Source organism: Nipponia nippon, unplaced genomic scaffold (assembly GCF_047370975.1).
Source record: "Nipponia nippon isolate SJK-2023a ecotype South Korea unplaced genomic scaffold, ASM4737097v1 scaffold_11, whole genome shotgun sequence".
NCBI lineage: Eukaryota > Metazoa > Chordata > Aves > Pelecaniformes > Threskiornithidae > Nipponia > Nipponia nippon.
Window position 1 is genome coordinate 19,681,986 of NW_028262302.1, and position 18,193 is coordinate 19,700,178.

Here is an 18,193-nt window from a genome sequence, read left to right on the forward strand (position 1 = left end):
ACCCACTTCCAGCCACAGAAATGCTGTTCAGATTCAGATGGCAATGCCCTTGCTAATTATCACAGCTTTTATCTTGACAAACCAGTTCAGCTGCTTCTGCTGGCTCCTGCAGGGTAATGGTAGTCTCCTTACAGCACCAGCCTGTTGCTGTTAGGCAGGAGTAATCCTTATGTCATAGCTTAAGGAAGTTCATGTGGCTGTGATGAGTTGGTGTAAAACAGCCATCTTAGATATATAAGTAACTCTTGTTTTATTTTGTCTTGCAGTGATAAAAAGGAATAGGATCACGTTAAATGGCACAAAGAAAATGTTTCACTAACAAGTGTCAAAGAAAATACATTAATTGCTTAAGTAAGATAATAGAACTGTTGTTAGGAAACACTGCTAAGAAAATTATTATGAGGAACACTTAATTATGGACTTGTGTCATTGTCTAAACATAGCTTTATTTATACAGGTACAAAGAATCACATTTATTCCAAATTCTTCATACCTGTACAAAGTGTCTTTGATGCGATGGACAAGAACTCCCCCCTTCTTCCCCCCCCTGCACATGGACATCAGAAGGTCTGAACCCCATAACTCCTCTACATTCCTTCTCAACAGATGAGTCCTGTCAAGTATCTCGAAGGCAGTTGTGGGTTATTTCAGACTAGCGTGGCATTCCGTCTTATCTTTTTGCTTCTCTCATAAAACTCCCTTTAATGAGTGAGCCGTTGCTAGTTGTTTCTGCTAGATTTCTGGATAGATTCCAAGGAACAACCTTGAGACAACTTTTCAGTAAATGCTGTTCTGAGTGTAAAGGCTTGAAATTCAAGAGCCTGTACGCCTATGGCTTTGCCTTGCTAATTAGCCATTAGAAAAGCATGACTTATATGAAGATATGGAGATCTCCTCGCTACCTTGGTGAAAAATCCCTGGTCTTCAGTTTTTACGTTAACCAGCTGCGTCCACATCCTATCCCTACTGTCAGGAGTAGTGAGATAAGACCTGGATTGAGGTTTTCTAGCTGTAATATGTGAGACACAGGCTTTATTCCTCTGACAGCCTTCCTGAAAGTGAAGGCTGTCTCACATCAGCAGAACAGAAGAGAACTTGTAATATAGAGGACTAGATTTTAATGACTGGAAGCTAGGTGAAATTACCATGATGATTCCTTTGGTCTTTATCTGACTAGAAATCTATTTGAATAGGTCTATCAAAGTTGTTATATTAGCCATAAAGTTAAAATCCGGCTTGTTGCTAGCGGGGAAAAAAAAAGCTGTAGAAAAAAGTAAAGATCTGTTTGAGAAACTTTATGTTCTTATGGAATGTGGACTTTTCATATATATACACACACATATATAAAAGCTTTGATTTCTGTTCTCTAAAAGCTAACAATGATAATAAAATACCAAAAAATGCTAAATCCTTCAAACTGAAAAATGCCCTTTCTTTCTTGGCCCTCAGAAATGACTAAAATATCCTGATTTTTATAGCCTGTGATTCTCTGACAGAGGCACTGAATAGTGCCCAACTGAATAGCACTGAGTGGAGCTGTAGTTATGAATTAATCTTTCAAACATTATTCATTATTTCTGTCCAAATATAGAAGAAACCGGTGACTTATTTTTCCTTTTTAATATACCTTTCTCATAACCTCAGCTGAGATTCACTTACAGCAGATAAGGGAAGGAGACTTCCATTTACAATGCTTGTGTTTTGAATCTCATATCCAGAGAAAATATACCTAAAGATGTGTACAGAATTGTATTACCGTCCTGTACTTACCGTCCTGAATTCGCACAAGTTGACTGCATGCTTTATTTGTATTCGGTGGACCCTGCAGCCTGATCAGTGTCGTGAGCCTTTGCCAGGAGGAGCTCTCTGCTATGAATGTGCCCAGGTACCTTGTGTATGGACTGGCGAAGTGGCAGAGATGTTATGTCTGTTAAAGGATAAAATAAGAATACTCACTGGGTGACTCCTTGCTGAAGTTGTTAGACTGCTGTATTTTGCCTAACCATGGGCTGGATGTATTTAGCAAAGCTCCCCTGGGTTGGGTGAAAGATCAAGCTAATTAGACCTCTCCCAGAAAAAATAAAAGACTGGGAGGGAAAGTTCCAGGGAAGCCCCCAGCAGACTGCCTGGCGCATGTGCCTGGCTACGCAGCAGGGGCATGTACAAAAGAAAAAAAGAATTTGCTTGAGCTGCAGGGGGAAAAATGCAACTGCCAGCAAGAAACCCCGCAATCCCTGGTTGCTATAGAGGACAGACCAGCCAGCTGATCATGGGAAGTGCAAAGTAAGTAGGGTAATTGCTAGGATGACTGAGATTTTACTTGCTCAGCTCCCACGCTTGTCGTGCTAAATCCGTTCTCTGCCTCAACAGATGGGCTATAGTCTGTTCCCTCCGCGAGCCGCACCCAGCGCTCCAAATTGGGAATAACAAACGTGAAGTGGCGCATCTGCACTCCGTTCCCTGGTGCTGTGGTGAAGTCAGTCCTTTTAAGTTAAGGAGAACATGGTAAATGATCAGTGTAACACTTTGAAATAACAGGTTTAGCACTGTTAATTCACTTTATAATTACTGTAATAATAATGCTGACCTCGTTAAATATTAACATTGATGCCATAGGTACTTGTGTAGGAGATCTATCGGGCTTCAGGTCTAATTAGCTGGTGACTTAAAATACCATCAGCATGGGGGGTGTGTTTAAAATAACAACAAAAAAAATCTGAAATACGTGTTTGTCTGTGCTAAGAACAGATACATTGGAGAGTTGAATCCTCTTGCTTTTAAGGCCTGCTGACTTCTTTTCATACTGGTCTTTGCTTAGCGGAGGGATCTTTCTCCTGTCCTTCCATGCACAACTACATGATCACAGGCGCCCATGCAGAGCATTCCTGGGAGGAAAACACAGGACTTGCAGAGGCAATTCTGAGTGTTTTGTATGTCACCTTCTTTCCTTCTTCCCCATCTTGCCACTTCTAGCTGCTCTAGGACAGGAGTTGGGGTCCAGGGAGGTAGCAAAGCAGGTCCTTCTACTTAAGCTTTGGTATTTTATTAAAACTGAAGTTAAAGCCAGCAGGTTTTTGGGTTACTTTTAACCTTGTCCATAGTCCTTTGCAGCATGTTTTTCACCATTGCTGGCTGCCTGCAATGTGGTAACGTCTTAAACCTGATTTTAGTAGAAGACTTTCAAGATGGAAGGTGACAGATGGTTGGTTGTGTTTGGTTTTTTTTTTAATGGGAAAGAGATGCCGCATCTTGCCAGATGAGTTTTCAAAGCATACTGAGCAAGGTGAGCTCCGCTTTCACTTAAAAGGCCATGCTTCATTCAATCCCTAAGTTTTGCAATCCTACGTCCAGTGATGTCTGAAAGCCAGTTTTAGGAGCAGCATGGCATCTATCTCGCTGTCAGGTTGAGAGACCTAAAGAAGAATATTGTCTCTGCAGAACTGTACTGCCGAGAGCTAGACTTCAGTGTCTCCCATAGCACATTTGCTCTGGGCAGCATGGACAGGCTCGTAGCCTACATACGATTCCCTACCTTGTGAATTTTGCCACCTTCCATGGTGGACAATAGGAATCTTTTGCAGATCTTGGCAAACGTGGTTTCTTAGGCCTGTCTCTAAGGATTCTTGCTTTAGGTCTAGGGATCCCTGCTACAGTTCCTGAAGTCAGCCAAGGTGGAACACGTTAGCATAACACAGACAAAAATGACATCCTCGATCAGTTGTTACAAATGAAACTTCCTTCATGCTCTCTTCACACTGAATTTCACCAAGTTTCATGCAGTTTTTCATTTAAAAAGTTAGGATTGTGGGGCATAGCACAGCTCTTTATCTATCTATCTATCTATCTCTCTACAATTTTTTGAGGACCTTAGCGGGTCACAGTGACTTTCAGCTTGAGCTGGCTATTTTTGAAATCCAGTGTCTAATGGACCCAACAATTAGACCTGTCTCTGTGTACCCAGATGATTTACATATCGTTACCCTATTTGCTTTCTGCATTCAAGATTCTCATCTTTCATTATTGATCTCTGTTAGTTATACAAGTACGAACTTGTACAGAGTGAGTAAATTTAAAGCAGTGATTCCCCAGATTCTTGAGTGGGTTGCCCTGGGTCACCACTAAAACTTCCTTGCAGGTTTTCCTGCACTTTTTCCATCAAGGTTTTAATAAAAAGCACTGCAGAAGTTGTACACTTCTGTAAACCACATATGGTCCGCTTGTCAGTGCCTGGTGGACCATCGATTGAGAATCACTGCTGCGGAAACGCTGCTGCAGTAGAAATGTGTACATATTCTTGCTTCCCCAAAAAGAATAAATCGTCTGACAACTATTGAAAATGAGTTTATTTTTGTTTACTAACATTAGCATCATTAATCTCATGGCTTATATTTAGCTGTTTTCCCAATAGCAGATTTACAGTACCCGAATTCAGTTGTCATGTTAAGCTCAAGAAATATTGGTAACAGTCATAACCATACTGTGGTGACTAGAAAAAAAAAAAATCTTTCGATTATTTTGAAAAAAATATTTTGTGAAAACACAGCCAGGCAAGTAGGGAATATTGGAACCCTTGTCTTTCATATTTAGTCCTATATAAATCCATGGCAAAGCTTTCACTACAATGGACCTGGATATGGCTTCAGGAATATTATTAGTAGGATCTAAGGCTTCGCCATATGACATCTGTAGAGGCAAGTCTGCTGCTGTTCAGCCAAGTAAGGGATGTTTTTGGAAGCCATCCCAGGCAAGTGCTTTTGCAAAATAAATGCATCTGCTTTGTATGAAGTGATAGCCAGATACTGAGTGTCTGTCTGCCTTGGCAGGGACTCATAAAGTTTTAACATGGATAACACTTGGGGAAGGAATGTGTTTGGGTTTTTTCCCCTCTTTATCCCAGTATTTCTGCTGTAGTCTGGATAAGTAAGGAGTCTTTTTGGAAGCCATTCTATGCCACTGGTTGGGAAACAGGAGCATATTTTTTCAAAAGATAGTCAAGTCACAGGGGGACCTGTGTAGTAGGTTTTGTATAACAATTGCAGTTTTGGTCCTGGTTCGGAGTGAAGCTCTTTTGCATTGCATGGTGCTAATGTAGTTTCGTTTCCCTCTGATGTCGATGTGTTCACATCTAGGTTACTACAAACAGCTGGAAGCACCTGAATTTCAGAAAGGAAGTTCTGAGAAAACCGGTATTAATAATCTACTGAGCAGAGATAATGACTTGGGGAGGGGGGCAGCAGTAAAAGTCAAAGAGCCTTTAAAGAATACCTGCCTTAATCCATGGTTGCTAGGGTGAGTAGAGGTAACATGATGGTTTCAGGGAATGCTGAAAAGAATAATTCCGGCCTGCGGAAGAAGAATGAGGAAAGGAGAATCAGGCTTAATGGCAGGACACATTTCCTCACAATAAGGCTTATTAGGTTGTGCTGTTGTCAGGAGATGGTGGCAGTCCCATTCTAGGAAGTGTTTAAGACTGGACAAAGGGAACAATCCCTGTAATGATACAAAGGGATGAGAACATCTGTCAGAGCCATTTAACGTTTTGTTGCTTTGCTTGATTCTTTTATGTAGGTAGTATCTCCTTGTTTTCACTAAGTACTCTTATGTCCTTCTGTGTTCTGTTTGGTCAATCTGAATGGCATTAGCAGAAAGTCAGGGCCTTTGAAGGTGCAGAACGTGTGCATCTTCCATTGATGTCATTTGGTGCTGTGAACACTTAGCATTTCTGCAAATCAATCTTCCAGCTATTTTGGTTTATATGTGAGAACATTCAGGGCTTATCGATGGCCTGTGTGAAAACAGTGCTCTTGATTGTAAAGGAGGCACGACAGCAACCAGCTGGCTAGTAATACACGTAACATCCCCTGTAACAGCTGTAACATCCCCTGTAATAGCTGTAACATAAGTGGGGGTTTGTTTGGTTGGTTTTATTTTCAGAATCAGTACGTCAAGAGCAGAAGATGAGAGGGATTCACGTTACCACTGATGATTTGACATTACAACAATATGGCAGATTTGTAAGAGGAAAATGATTAGACTTATGTAGTAACTCCATTTTTGTCAAGCTCTAGGTGCTGATTTCAATAATCTTTCTTCCCAGAGGTGATCCCTCCACCAGTAGATGCTCACATCTAGTATCAGCCTTTGTCTTCAGGAGGTCTGAGCTGTGTGGTGTAACCCTTTTTTTTTTAACCTTGTAATTTTTCACTAAAGCCAGACGTCTTATGTATTTCTTCATGTTTTCTTGTGGTAGCAGCACTTTGCAAAGGGATGATCAGCAGTAAACTTGTCTTGACCTGTAGGCAGATGAAGAAGGAGAGCAGGCAAACAAGAAACAGGAGTTGAAGGTTTGCTGCTGACAGACTTACTGTACTTGGGAGCAGTTTCCAAATGCTGCTCAGAAAGGAGTAAACCTGAGTGGTGAGCAGGGCGGGGTGACCCTGGCTAACCAGAAGTTCAGCAGGGTGTCAAGTTTGGACTTTACAGTGAGGATGTGGGCTTGAGAGTAGCACGATGGTCAGGGCAAGTACATCCTACAGTAACAGAAGTGAGCAACAAACCAATAAAGAATTATGTTTTCCCATTGCAGAGGCTGAGGAACCAGGAGGGCGGGTGTAAATGCTATAATCATTGTGCTAGAGTTTCATGTTTTGATACCACAAAGAATACAGGTTCTCCATAGGCTCTGAGCTCGAGACTTGCTGTCCCAGTGCATGCAGCCCTTTTGCCAGCTGAGCTAAAAGCCATCAGCTCAGGTAGCCAAACTGGCTTTTTTCTTCACAGACACCAGCTAACAGAGAGTGGTAGGACACATATCTTTCTGCCACACTGTGTTTAATGCCTAGGTCATCAAGGCCACTTGTGGTCAACATTGCATTAAAACAGCATGTTCGGTATGTGTCCCATCAGGAAGGGTGTCTCCCACAGAGTCAGCTGCATCAGTGTCAGGTTTGGATCTGGGTAAAGCTTCAGTGTAGCCTAATTAATGAATAGGGCCTGGTAAGGTCACAGTCCAAAGCAGGGACTCAGTTGCATAAATTTCTGTGCTTTTGTTTTAACAAGGGAGTCTACACAAGATTTGTTTGGTATCTGAGCAACCAGTTTCTAAAGTATTAAATCCCAAGCAGGAGGCAGGAAAGGCTGCTTTTGATTCTGGAACAAAAGACTTCCGAATACCCTCCCAGTTCTGTAGCCTTGGTTTGGTACAGTACAGTGCCACTTCTCCATGCATGTACTGCAGATGCTGAAAAGGTGAATAGATGCAGCTCCAGACTACCAGCTGGGACTTGCCACCTCCCAAAGTGAGTGCTCAGTGCTGCTTAGCACCCTCTGAAAGGCACAGCATTTGCTAAGCAGAGCTTTTCCCTTTGAGTTGGAGGTGGGCAGAGCCAAGCTCTGTGTTACTCCTCCCCTCTTCTGCCTGGCTCTGTCTTGGAAAGTTACTCCCTCGCTATCAGGGGCAGCAAGGCAATTCGCTCCCCCTTTTTTCTCCTCCTATCATTCAGCAAAAGTGGAAAGAGGATGGGAACACAGCAAAGTTCTGCGGTTTGAGCAGAGCGCAGAGGATTGTGCTTCTCTTTTTGGCCCCGGCAGGCTTAGCTGCAGAGTAGGGAGAAACACTTGACTGATAACTCCCTGGCTTGTACGAGCAAAAATGCTGTTTGCAGGCACAGCGTGGACTATTGCAGGACAGGGTCTGCTGCTAGCTGGCTTGTGTTGAGTGAGCTCCTGTGAGACTTGAAGAGTTAAAGGCCACTTTTGTGGCCACCGCAGGGCAATATTGAGCCAGAGACCTCTTATAAATATTTGCTGGTATCAGTTGAGAAAAAGCTCCAGCTCAGAAGCTGGGATTTAACTGCTCTATGTCTCTCTAAACTGGGAGGGGGAGGAGATGTGATGTGAGTTGGCTGTTCATCATGTGGGCAATGCATCAGTACCACAGGCATATCGTTGCTAGGCATATCTAAGCACGTACGTAAGCATAGCTGATACCATGTTGTACCAAAGAATTAGGACCTCAGGTTCTCACAGCATTCATGATACAAGTGTTGTGGTGCTCGGCCCTGCTGTCTGCCTGGCTGTGCTGTCCTCCCCAGGTGCCTCCTACTCTGTACTTCCCTAGGGGTCTGATCTCATGGGGGAACCAGGACTTACCAAGTCTCTTCAGCAGTGAAGGACAGCTTGGATGCTGGCTGTGCTCTTCGCCCATCACTGTGCTGGTAATGTGCTTCTCACGCGCCCTAAGAGCAGGGGTGTAAGTGGTGCTGGAAGGGGCCAGCGGCAGACAAGAGTCTCAGGACAGGCTGTGCTGGAGGAGAGGGCTTTATTCCTGAGAGAAGGAATGGAGGGTGGAGTGTCTCCCACTGCACACCCAGTCTGGGGTGGTGACCCTCAGGAGAAGCCATAGTCTCCCGAGAGATCAGACTGGCTGGAGCAAAGGGTTATGAGGAGATACACTTTGAGTCTTTCATCTAGGGCTTGGCACCGTGGCCATGGCTGATGGAGTGATAGCTTGCTGACCTATCAGGAAGGTTGGGATGATGTTGCTGGATGTGAACTCTGGCCAGCACATTGTACAGAGCTCCAACACCGCAGCCAATGTTCTCCATAGTGAAGGCAACCTGGGCGATATGTGCACTGCCTTAGCTGTGCAGCTGGCATTTCACTTTGAAGGAAACGATCTTGTTTTGTCCTTCAAAATACTCTACCCAACGAGTGACTCAGTGCGTGACTCACCTGGTCTGCCCTCCCAGCAGCTCTTACCTCAGGGCTGTCTCAGAAGGTGTTTTTCTGCCAGGGCATTCTCAGTCTAACCACAGCCCTGGTGCTCCTGGCAGGGAAGATGAGGTGGCAGCAAAGCTGAGTCAACCCTTGGCCATCTGAAGGAGGAGGCAAAACTGAGGGGCTGCCACGCTCTTCCTGCTGGCATGTGAGTGTTTCCCCTCGCTTGTGCTGGGAGCTCTGTGATGGCTCTTGTCAGATGGCCGTGGCCCTACAGTGCTGTCAGTAGTTTTCATAAGCTCTGTGGTCCCTAAGGTTCCAGCATCACTCCTGCTGGGCAAGCCTGCAAATGTGCTATAAGTGAAAGAAGCAATGGACAAGCAGTCGCTCAGGTCACCTCCATTACTAGTTCAAGACTTTCGTCCAGCCTGCTTTTGGCCACAGCCCTGCCTATGCATGTCATTAACAAGGGACTGAAATCAGTTTGAGAGTCTGCGTCCTTCTGTCTTGTCACTTTGAGTCACTACCCATCAATAGCTTTCCTTACTGCAGGAGTGGGAGAGAGCGGGAAAGCACTAGCAGATGGTTTTGGAGGAAAGGACGTTCAAAAACTCAGCTCCTCAAGGGACTTCATTCTCGCTCTTGCTGTGAGTTAGAAATTACTTATCCTTTTAGGCTTTGCTCTAAAATGCTGCCTCAAACATTGTCAGGGAAATGACACCGCATAAAAATATGAATGTGATGTAGTATAATGTGTTTACTATAATTTACTTGCACCATTAAAAAGAACCCTAATGCTTATAAAATAAAGCCTGAATATTAAGAGCATGATGCCAAAAAACCACCCTTAGATCAAAACAGTAATTACCACTGGGGCTGGAACAAAGGAGCGGAGGGACGATTTTGGCCCCAGGGAGCTTTGCTGGCTGAGAGAGAAGATGGGGCTGCCCAGTCTTCCAAAGAGAGCCAGGGTCTGCGGGCACTGCCTGATCGGGTGTGTGAGCAGGAGGTAGGAGGACAGGCAAATTGCCCTCAAAGCCGTGAGAGGAGCCGCGGCGCCGGTGGCGAATGGGGCAGGAATCGGGGAGGCGAGCGGCAGGGAGGATGCTGTCCTCCTCGGAGCTGGAAACTGCTCCCTGTCCTGGCTGAGGTGTGCAGCCAAGTGCTTTCTGCCTGGAAGCCTCTCTCTCTTCCCTTGGCCTCCTTCCATTGCTTTCCACAGAGGAGCCTAAGGGAAGGGCTTGGCTGGCCCCGATGCCGTGCTCGCCTCCCTGTTGAGATCCATGGAGCTTCCTGCCCTTGTGTTTGCCTTAGGTGAGGAGTGCTGGGAAGGGGAGACTGGCCCGTGGTCTCCCCTCGTATCCCAGGCACGCAGGTGTCTCGCCATGGCTCAGAAAGGGTTGCATCAGGTGTAAATTTGGGAATTGAACTTTTCGGGCCTAATATGCTTTCCTGAAGGAGAAGGGTTGATTAGCTCTGTGTTTCCCATTAGACTTGTAGTACAGGGAACGTAACCTTACAATGGCTGGCATGACTGGAGCTCACCCGGGGCCCTCACTTACTGGCTCAGACTCTTGCTGAAACCTTGCTCTCAGAGCTGAAGCCCAAGCATGGGACAGATCAAAGCCCCTTTCTGCCTTCCCTGCTTCTCTGAGGTGGGTCTCTGCCTCCCTCCTTGCTGACTCAGATCCATTCTGGTCAATTCTCGCATTTGCATTAGGAAGTGATTAAATTTTCCTACAGAAGAAGGAGGCAGGGTTGATGGCTGGGGGTATTTTGTGGTTTAGGGACAGACGAGAGGTTGAGGTGATCTGAATGGGACCTTTGCTTGGCTCAGCCACAAGTTCCTCAGAGAGCCTTGGATGCTCCGCTGTTTAAAAATCTATAAAATAAGGCTGGACTTAAAGCAGATGCTGCAGATCAATCAGATATGATAGGCCCACCATGGGAATTTCTGGCCTGTGTCATACACAATTTAGACTAGATGACTAGACTCTTCTGACTTTAGCAATAATTCCTAAACGTGATGAGTTTCTCATCATTTGAGGCTTCTAAACATTTGCTTTGTTGATGTATGTGGTCTTTCCATTTATCAACTAAACCACTGGCCAAAGAGATACCTTTCCTTTCAGAGGCCATAAGGGCAAGTAGGGGGAACCTTTTTATCCCAGCTGAACTTGGATCCGTTTCTTTTAGCAGCAGCGGGGGATCTCTGATGTTTTTGCAAACTGTATTTCTGTTTTCTGCTATGACTGATGAGTTATGTTTTGCAAGAGAGTTCTGCTCCTTCCGTTCTTGTGCTACACATGCATGTGCACCTGCTTGGTGGAAAGAGCAGGAATAAATCAGTGCAAGCAGCAGCCTTGCAACACCATAGATGTGATTCCTGTGCATGATAATAGAGGACAGTTTGATGTGGCCTGAGCAAGTAATAGGCAGAGTTTCTTTTTCACAAATTGTAGGTGGAGGAGAGACCACTGAAGCCAAGCTGGGAATTAATGGTGATCTAACCTCAGACAGCTGCTGACACCAGCCAATGATGGAAGTACTGTTATTAATGTAGGTGTTACAAAAGTTGGTTTGCAAGGATTTACAGTGCTGTTTAAATATTAAGCACATGGCATGGGTGCTTTGTTTGTCTATTTGGGAACATTGATCTGAAGATGGGGTGATGCAATGCACAATGATCTGCTGATGTCAATAGATTTGTTATATTGCAAGTCAAAAACCCATACGACTTGAACACTGGACATAGGACAAATAGGGATTAGGAAATAAACTTGGCACCCTGGCCTGTTTCTAGTCTCTGTCTTTCCATGCCTCTGTGCTGGATCTTTGTCCTTGCTATTTTCGCCTTCATTTTCAAACCAGCCTGTATCTGCAGCCATACCTATAGCCCAGGCCTCCTCTCCCGCAGGTCTTGCTCTCCGTGGTTTCCTGCTTCCTTTTCCCCTTTGTTCAACGCCTGCCTGTTTGATTTAGATTGCAAGACTTGTCCACACGGAGGAGCCTGTTCATTAAGAGCCCTCTTCCTCTCCCTCTGAAGCTGTATAAAACCTTTACCTATTTGCCACAGATATTCTTGGGGCAGTGCTGAGTGTTAAACTGATGTTAGGCTTGATATGCCATACCTGTGCATATTCATGAAGGGAATGATTTTCAGGTGTACTTAATACCTGCATCTTCTGCTAAATTTAAGGTGCCCACCTCTGGCAATGCTCATACCAGGCTGCGACCATGGTAAGCACAAGGATGCAGCTTTTATGGCAGGACAGTACATCAGAGAGCAAGACCGAGACAAATGTTATAGTAAGGGATTTTTTAGAGTATTTAAACCACCTGGTTTTGTGTTCATGTCCATTTGGATTCTTTAACTACTCAATATTTTTGGTAAAAGACGACCATTAAAGATCCTAAATCCATCCTTTAAATGAGTTACTCAAAATTACAATAGACTTCAGCCCCTTCAGCAGGCTCTAGACAGGCCAAACTTTGTAACTCCTGAAATATTTAAGGGAGCAGCAGAGAGGAGTCAATTGCAAAGAGTCAAAAATGAAAGTAGCCCAGTTCTTATTCTCTCCCCTTGCTTTCCGAATGAAAGTGTTTCAGGCCTTTTTTACCTGTCACAGCAAATAAACCCACTTTGTACTAAAAGGTGGGTAGTATATGAATATTTTGTTTTGAAAATGCTTGAGCAACACATGGGAAATATTTATTATATTTCATCACTGTTTCATGGTAGAAAGTAGCCTTTTAGAGGAACTGGCTGTAACTAAGCTTTTCAGGAATGCTGGCTCTGTATACTGCCTTACGTGCTTTTGACAGCATTTCATACAGATGATTAATTTGCCTTGTGTGACTACGTTAACCTGTGCAGGTAAGACAGAAGCTTTTAAGTATATATCCTTACCCCCGTGCTCTCATGGTGTTAGGACTTGGTGAATCTTCTTTCCCACCCCTGTGCGGCCAGCTCCCTGACTCTAGCTCTGGCCATCCTCTTCTGCAGAGACATAATGACTGTCCGTGTGTGCTTTATTAAGCTTGTCAATGGTGTTGCAACTGGCACTAATTGGCGTTTTTACTGGCAGCCTTCGCCAAGAGACGGAGAACTGAACGGGCTGGGGAGCCTGCACTCCAAAGGTGGCAGAGGGCAGAGACATGCTGGCAAGTCAGCCTGAGGAAAGCTGATGCCACCATTGCTTGGTCTATAAACAAAGGACTTCTGTTTCCAAAGCTGAGAAGCCCCAGCCACATCTTTCCAAGCTGTGGCTCTGTTTGAAAAACAAGCCTGGACCCAGCTGGGTGAGTGATCTGTGTAGGCACTGCTGTAGTTTGCCCACGGTTCCTCTCAGGCTCTCCAGATTAAGCATCTCAGACACATCAACGAGCCACACGTAGCGAGGTCTGTCAGTGACCTTCGGCAGAGTCATCCCAGCATGGGCTCAGCAATAGGCTTGACTGCTGTCCTAGAATAACAGGAGGGGCACGGCAGTTAGCTGACTTTGGACCCATCGCAACATATTAAGGGGACCCTTACTGTTTGCTACAGTGAATTACCAGAGAGCTGGTGGGAGGGCTGCAGGGAATCACAGGGTCAGCTTTGGCCTTGAATTCTTGTTTTGTTAACAGGCTCATTTTAAGGTGTAGGATGTCCTGCCCAGCCTGTCATGTTGTTCCAAGGTGTAATTACCCTCACAGCTTGGGAGCTGGAGCATCTTCCAGTGCTCAGATCAACTGACCAACTCCCCACTGCTGAACCTCGTTACGTCTTTGTCAGCAAGGCTGATAAACCTTTCCTCCCACCCTCAGCTCTGTCTCTTCCCCCACCTCAAGACACTTTTCCATGTGCAAGTTAGACCTGACTGCTTTAATTCTCATCTGTTTTGGAAGATGCTTCTACACCATTATTACAGAAGCAATGGGGAAAATGTACTCAAAGAATTTAGCAACATAGATTTTAATTTTTTTTTTTTATTAAGCAGTTAAGCGAGGGATTAGTTCTTTGGATTTCTGTATTTTTATTACCAACAAGGTAGCTGAAGAGAACAGTTGGAGTTGTTCTATGCTTTCTAGCAAGGGACCTAAATTTCCCATGGTAATTAGTATGAGCATGTATCAGCTTGGTTTCTTGGGAAAAAGGAACATTTGCTCTTCTAGGAAACATTTTCAGTGCCATCAGTCTAAGAATAGCAATCTTCTTTCTGTCGCATCTCAAATTTCAGAAGTATGGCTTATCTTTTATTGTGCATGCAGTATGGAGATTATTTTAGATGAAATACCACTCTGTTCTGCTGAAGCACAAACAGCTTATAGTGCCTCATTCTGTGGTTTTTCTTTTTCCTAACCAAAATTAATTCATGAATCAAGAAATTTGTGCCGTGAACATGGCCTCTTCTCTCTGTGCGCATCAGTTCCTTGATGACCCCAAAGGGAACAACAGTGCTGAAATAGTTCAAGTGGCAAACAACTCCCTGGCTACACATTTAAGCGCTGAAACAAAACCCTACAGTTTCACTGACAAATTCCAGCACCAGAGGCAAAGCTACAGCGCTGTGGCCTAGGAGATTTCTAGCATTGCGATGCTGGTGGAGCCGGCGCAGCTCGCTCCCCGCAGAGCGGGCAGGGGCAGCGCCAGTTTTACAGGGAAGCGAGCAGCCTGGCTGCCCAGGACGCTGTAAAGGTTGCAGAGCAAAGAACTGAAGCTGTACCCTTTGCTCAGGACTTTGATGTGTCTAAACACAAGTGTTGGAGGCAGGACATTACCCCTAAAGGGCTTTTTGATCTGGAGCAGCTGTGAAGATGTTTTGCGTACCCTGGAGCATCCCAGAAGGGATAGATGGGGCAAGGCTGGATACCTAAGCTACTCCTCTGGTACCTGGAGTGGACACCAAGGCTGGCATAGCTCTCAGCTGAACCTAAGCCACCGCATCCTGCTGGAGACTGGCAGCAAAGGGGCAGGAATCTACCGAAAAAAAAAGCTGCTCTAGGGCCCTGGGCCATTGCCATACCTACATGGATCCAGAGGGCAGGCACAAGCAGGCTGGCCCTCCGGCTCTGTGCTGCCCTCCTCACCCTGCAGCAATGGCACAGGGGGGCTGCAGGGCCGGAACATTTTTGGCCAGAGCAATGTGTGTGTTCCCGCTCTCCTCTGCCTGACAACAAGCGCCTCGGCTCTCCAAGGGGAACAGAGACAACTTTGCAAGGAAACCAACTGTTATTTATGCATATTTCAAAATATATTTTGTTCAGCTGCGCATCCCTGCCAGCCTTATTTAGGGAAGTTTTAATAGTATCTGGCTTCTCTCTGGTCTTGTGTACAAGATGAGGAAGTTTTCATCTGTGCCTTTAAAAAAAGCCCGCGTCCCTGCCAAGATGTATTAGGAGAGCTGTAAAAAAAGGAGTCATCCTGTTCCAGGACCGCGACATTTATGTAACAGGGAAATCCTAACGAGCAGATACTCCCCACCCCGCGCGCGCTCGCCCAAGGCACATGCCACTTCGGGGTTTTCCATCGCTCAACTTGTGTTTGGATCACATCTGCCACTGGTTTATTCAGATGTATTTACAAATATATTCTCCCACATACCCTCAATTTGTACATGCCGTAGAATCTTTTTATAAAATGCAGTGCGGACCTCACCTCACCACAAGGATCTTTAAATAAAATATATTGTAAAGTGCCAGATACAATTCTTTTAAAAAATACAGTTCTAATTAAAACAGATACTTGGCCACCGCATTAGCAGCTTTGTATACCGATACGTTTTTAGCACAACAGTCTATTTCTGTCAGGTGAGCGGGAGGCTCTCGTACCACCCCTCTAGCTCTCCAGTTTCAAGTCCAAAGGCTTTAGAAAATGAGGCAGAGGCAGATCGTCCAGAGCCTCCGGGAAATGCTCAGGTGAAATGGTCCTGATCAAGACACGCATGGCTCCAACAAACAGCGACGGGGGAGCTAAGCCCAGCAGGCACTGGAACCTGTTCTCCCCCAGGAGGTCCTGCCACCGCTGCCGGTTGTCCAACAGTTGCTGTTTCATTGTGAACTGGAGGTCCTGAGGCACGAAGAAGAAGAGGCAGTCGAGGCAGAGGAGCTTGGCACGCATGTTAGCCGCCGGCGTGTGGGAAATCTGCTGCAGCAAGGTGTCGAGGGGGGTATTCCCGGCGCTGTCCTGCAAGCAGGGCGACGCGCCGTGCCCCAGCAGCAGGAGCAAGCACTCGGGTCGCACCAGTTCGCAGGCCACATGCAAGGCCGTCTTGCCGCCCTCCACGCGGCTGCAGCCCCGGCGGTCCAGGTGGCCGGCTCTGTCGCTCGGCGGGAAGGCTTGGATGGCCTTGAGGATTCGGAAGAGGACACGGACCCGGTTGTAGCGGACGGCCATGGCCAGGTGCGGGGCCGAGGACTGGCAGCAGCTGAAGCTTTGGCTGGGCACGGCCAGGGCGCTCTGGGGGAACTTAGTCAGCAGGTGCCGGGCGTAGGGCTGGTGGTCGTGCACCAGCGCGTAGAGCAGGGCCTCCGAGGGCGAGTACACGCTCACCTTGCCCCCGTCCTCCCAGTGGAAGACCTCCATGGTCCGCATGTCCTCCAGGAACCAGACGGGCAGCAGGTCCCTCACCGCCTGGTAGAAGGCGAAGGAGGATTTCTTGCACTGCTTCTGGGACTGGGCGCCGCGGCCGCCGACCCACCGGACGCTCCAGGGCATGGCGGGCGGCCGGGCTCCGCCGGGGGCTGCCTCCCACCCTGGCGCGCAGAGGCCGCATCGGCCCCGGACCTGCGGGAGCGGAAGAGCGTTCGGTACCGTGCGGCCGCGGCCCCCGGGGCTGCGCCCGCCTCCCCGCCGGCCTGCCCGCACCCCCCGCCTCCCCGCGGCGGCCCCGCCGCACCGGACAACCCCCGCCCCCGGTGCGGGGACACCCCTACCCCGGCGCACTGCAGCTCCCTTCCCCCGGTGCACGGGAACTGGGTGCGCGGAAACCGCCTCCCCCCGGTTCACAGGACGCCCATATCCCCGTGAACGGGAACCACCCCCGCGCCGCCCCACCGGACCAACCTCCCCGCTCCTTCCCGCCCGGCGCTCACCTCTCCGCCGGCCCCGCGGTGCCGCTGCCGGGTGCCGCTGCCGGTGGCCGCCGCAGCCGGGGCGGGGGGCGGGAGCGCGGCGCGGCGCCGCCGGGCCCTTTTATCCCCACCCCCGCCGCGGGCGGTGAAGGTCGGTCAGGACCGGGGAACTGTCCAGCCGCTGCCGATTGGCGGCCGCCCCGGCTCCCCCGGGCGCCCATTGGCTGCGCCGAGAGGACGGGGCCCTGCACCATCGCCTGCGTCACGGGAGGCAAAGTTCCAAGAAACTTGGCTGCGGGCTCGGAGTCCCGGCGGGGCGGGGCGGGGACTGCGGGGGGGGCGTGGGGGCCCGAGGGTGCGGGGGCCCGGGGGCCTGGGGGCCGGGGGCCCGGCGTCCTGAAGGCGTGACGTCTGGGGGGTGTAGGGTCCCAGCGTCATGGGGTCCAGAGGGCATGGCGTCCTGGGGGTATGGAGCGCAGGGCACATGGGGTCCTGGGGGTATGGGGCGCAGAGAGCATAGGGTCCCGGGGGCATGGGGTCCTGAGTCTGCGGGGTGCGGGGCGTGCAGGGGCCCGGGGGCATGGGGTCCTGGGGGCACGGCGTCTGGGGCACAGGGAGGCCTGTGCCCCCGGGCGCGGGAGGCTGCAGTGCCCCGGGCTCACGGGGTGCCGGGCAGGCGGTGTCACACCTCCCTGCCTGCCCCGCCAGGGCCCAGCCTGGCCCACGCCACTTCTGGGCTCACCCCCTACCCACTCCCCACGGGTGACGCTGCCCTTCAGCCAGCGCCAGCTGTGGGTCCCGCGTGTGTGCGCACACGTGCTCGCTGCGAAACTCATGGCTCTCGCTTCGCTCCCGGATGGTGACATTTGCTGCAGCCCTTCCCGCTGACAGTCACCCCTCAGGTTTTGGCTACAGGAGAGCAAGGAGATGGTCGTGGCGTGGGGCGAGCCCGGCACTGCCGGCAGCCCCACACCAGGGACTCCCTCCCTCGGGCGCCTGCAGTCCCTTGGCCCTAAAATGCATGTGTACAGCTAACAGCCGCGCACTGGTAAAGCAAGCGCTGTCATTACTGGGATCTGCTCTCTCATAAGGCCTCCTTACCGACAGCAAATCCTGGGATCTCCTCCATCTTTATCCCCCCCCAGGTGGGTTCAGAGCATTTCCCTCTTTCGCACTGTGTGTGTAACCCCCAGCGTCTTCCCCCGCTTGCAGCCATCGCCTCTCAAGCAGTCGGGTGTGAGCAGGTTCTCCGCGGGTGGGTGATGCTGGTCGCTGTCGGGTTCATGGCCGACAGCTCTGGTTTCTCCATCCTCGGGGTTCCTCAGCCTTCCCCTGGCCAGCGCGGGAGCGCAGCTTCTGCTGATCGCTGCTGGAACGGGCGACGCTTTCCACGCGTCCCAGCACGGCATGCATGCGTGCA

At 48.7% G+C, this 18,193-nt stretch overlaps 2 protein-coding genes across 10 annotated transcripts in view; one reads left to right on the forward strand and one right to left on the reverse strand.

Annotated features, from left to right (window-relative positions):
- TECPR2 (tectonin beta-propeller repeat containing 2) overlaps positions 1-15,536 on the forward strand; it is a 61,403-nt gene extending 45,867 nt beyond the window's left edge. For 2 of the 8 annotated variants that reach the window (XR_015702326.1, XR_015702331.1), the window contains 4 exons: positions 458-2,283; positions 2,371-2,505; positions 11,181-11,277; positions 12,807-15,536. The gene's annotated coding sequence lies outside the window, so the exon portion shown is untranslated. The remainder of the gene's footprint in view (positions 1-457; positions 2,284-2,370; positions 2,506-11,180; positions 11,278-12,806) is intronic. The other 6 variants (XR_015702330.1, XR_015702329.1, XR_015702328.1 and 3 more) reach the window with 6 other exon arrangements.
- Positions 15,250-16,948, reverse strand: ANKRD9 (ankyrin repeat domain 9). 2 transcript variants are annotated; one of them, XM_087747748.1, is made up of 3 exons: positions 16,795-16,948; positions 16,253-16,486; positions 15,250-16,159 (listed from the first exon to the last, which is right to left on the reverse strand). In XM_087747748.1, the coding sequence occupies exons 2-3, from the start codon at positions 16,415-16,417 to the stop codon at positions 15,539-15,541; spliced, it is 786 nt and encodes a 261-aa protein (XP_087603874.1). In that variant the 5' UTR covers positions 16,418-16,486; positions 16,795-16,948; the 3' UTR covers positions 15,250-15,538. The 2 variants fall into 2 exon arrangements, with proteins under 2 accessions (XP_087603874.1, XP_087603873.1); XM_087747747.1 differs by having other exon boundaries at positions 15,250-16,486.
- Between the last annotated feature and the right edge of the window lie 1,245 nt (positions 16,949-18,193).

Bases quoted from the DNA above. Each gene is read 5' to 3' on its own strand.
- ANKRD9 (XM_087747747.1), bottom strand. From the start codon at position 16,417: ATGCCCTGGAGCGTCCGGTGGGTCGGCGGCCGCGGCGCCCAGTCCCAG.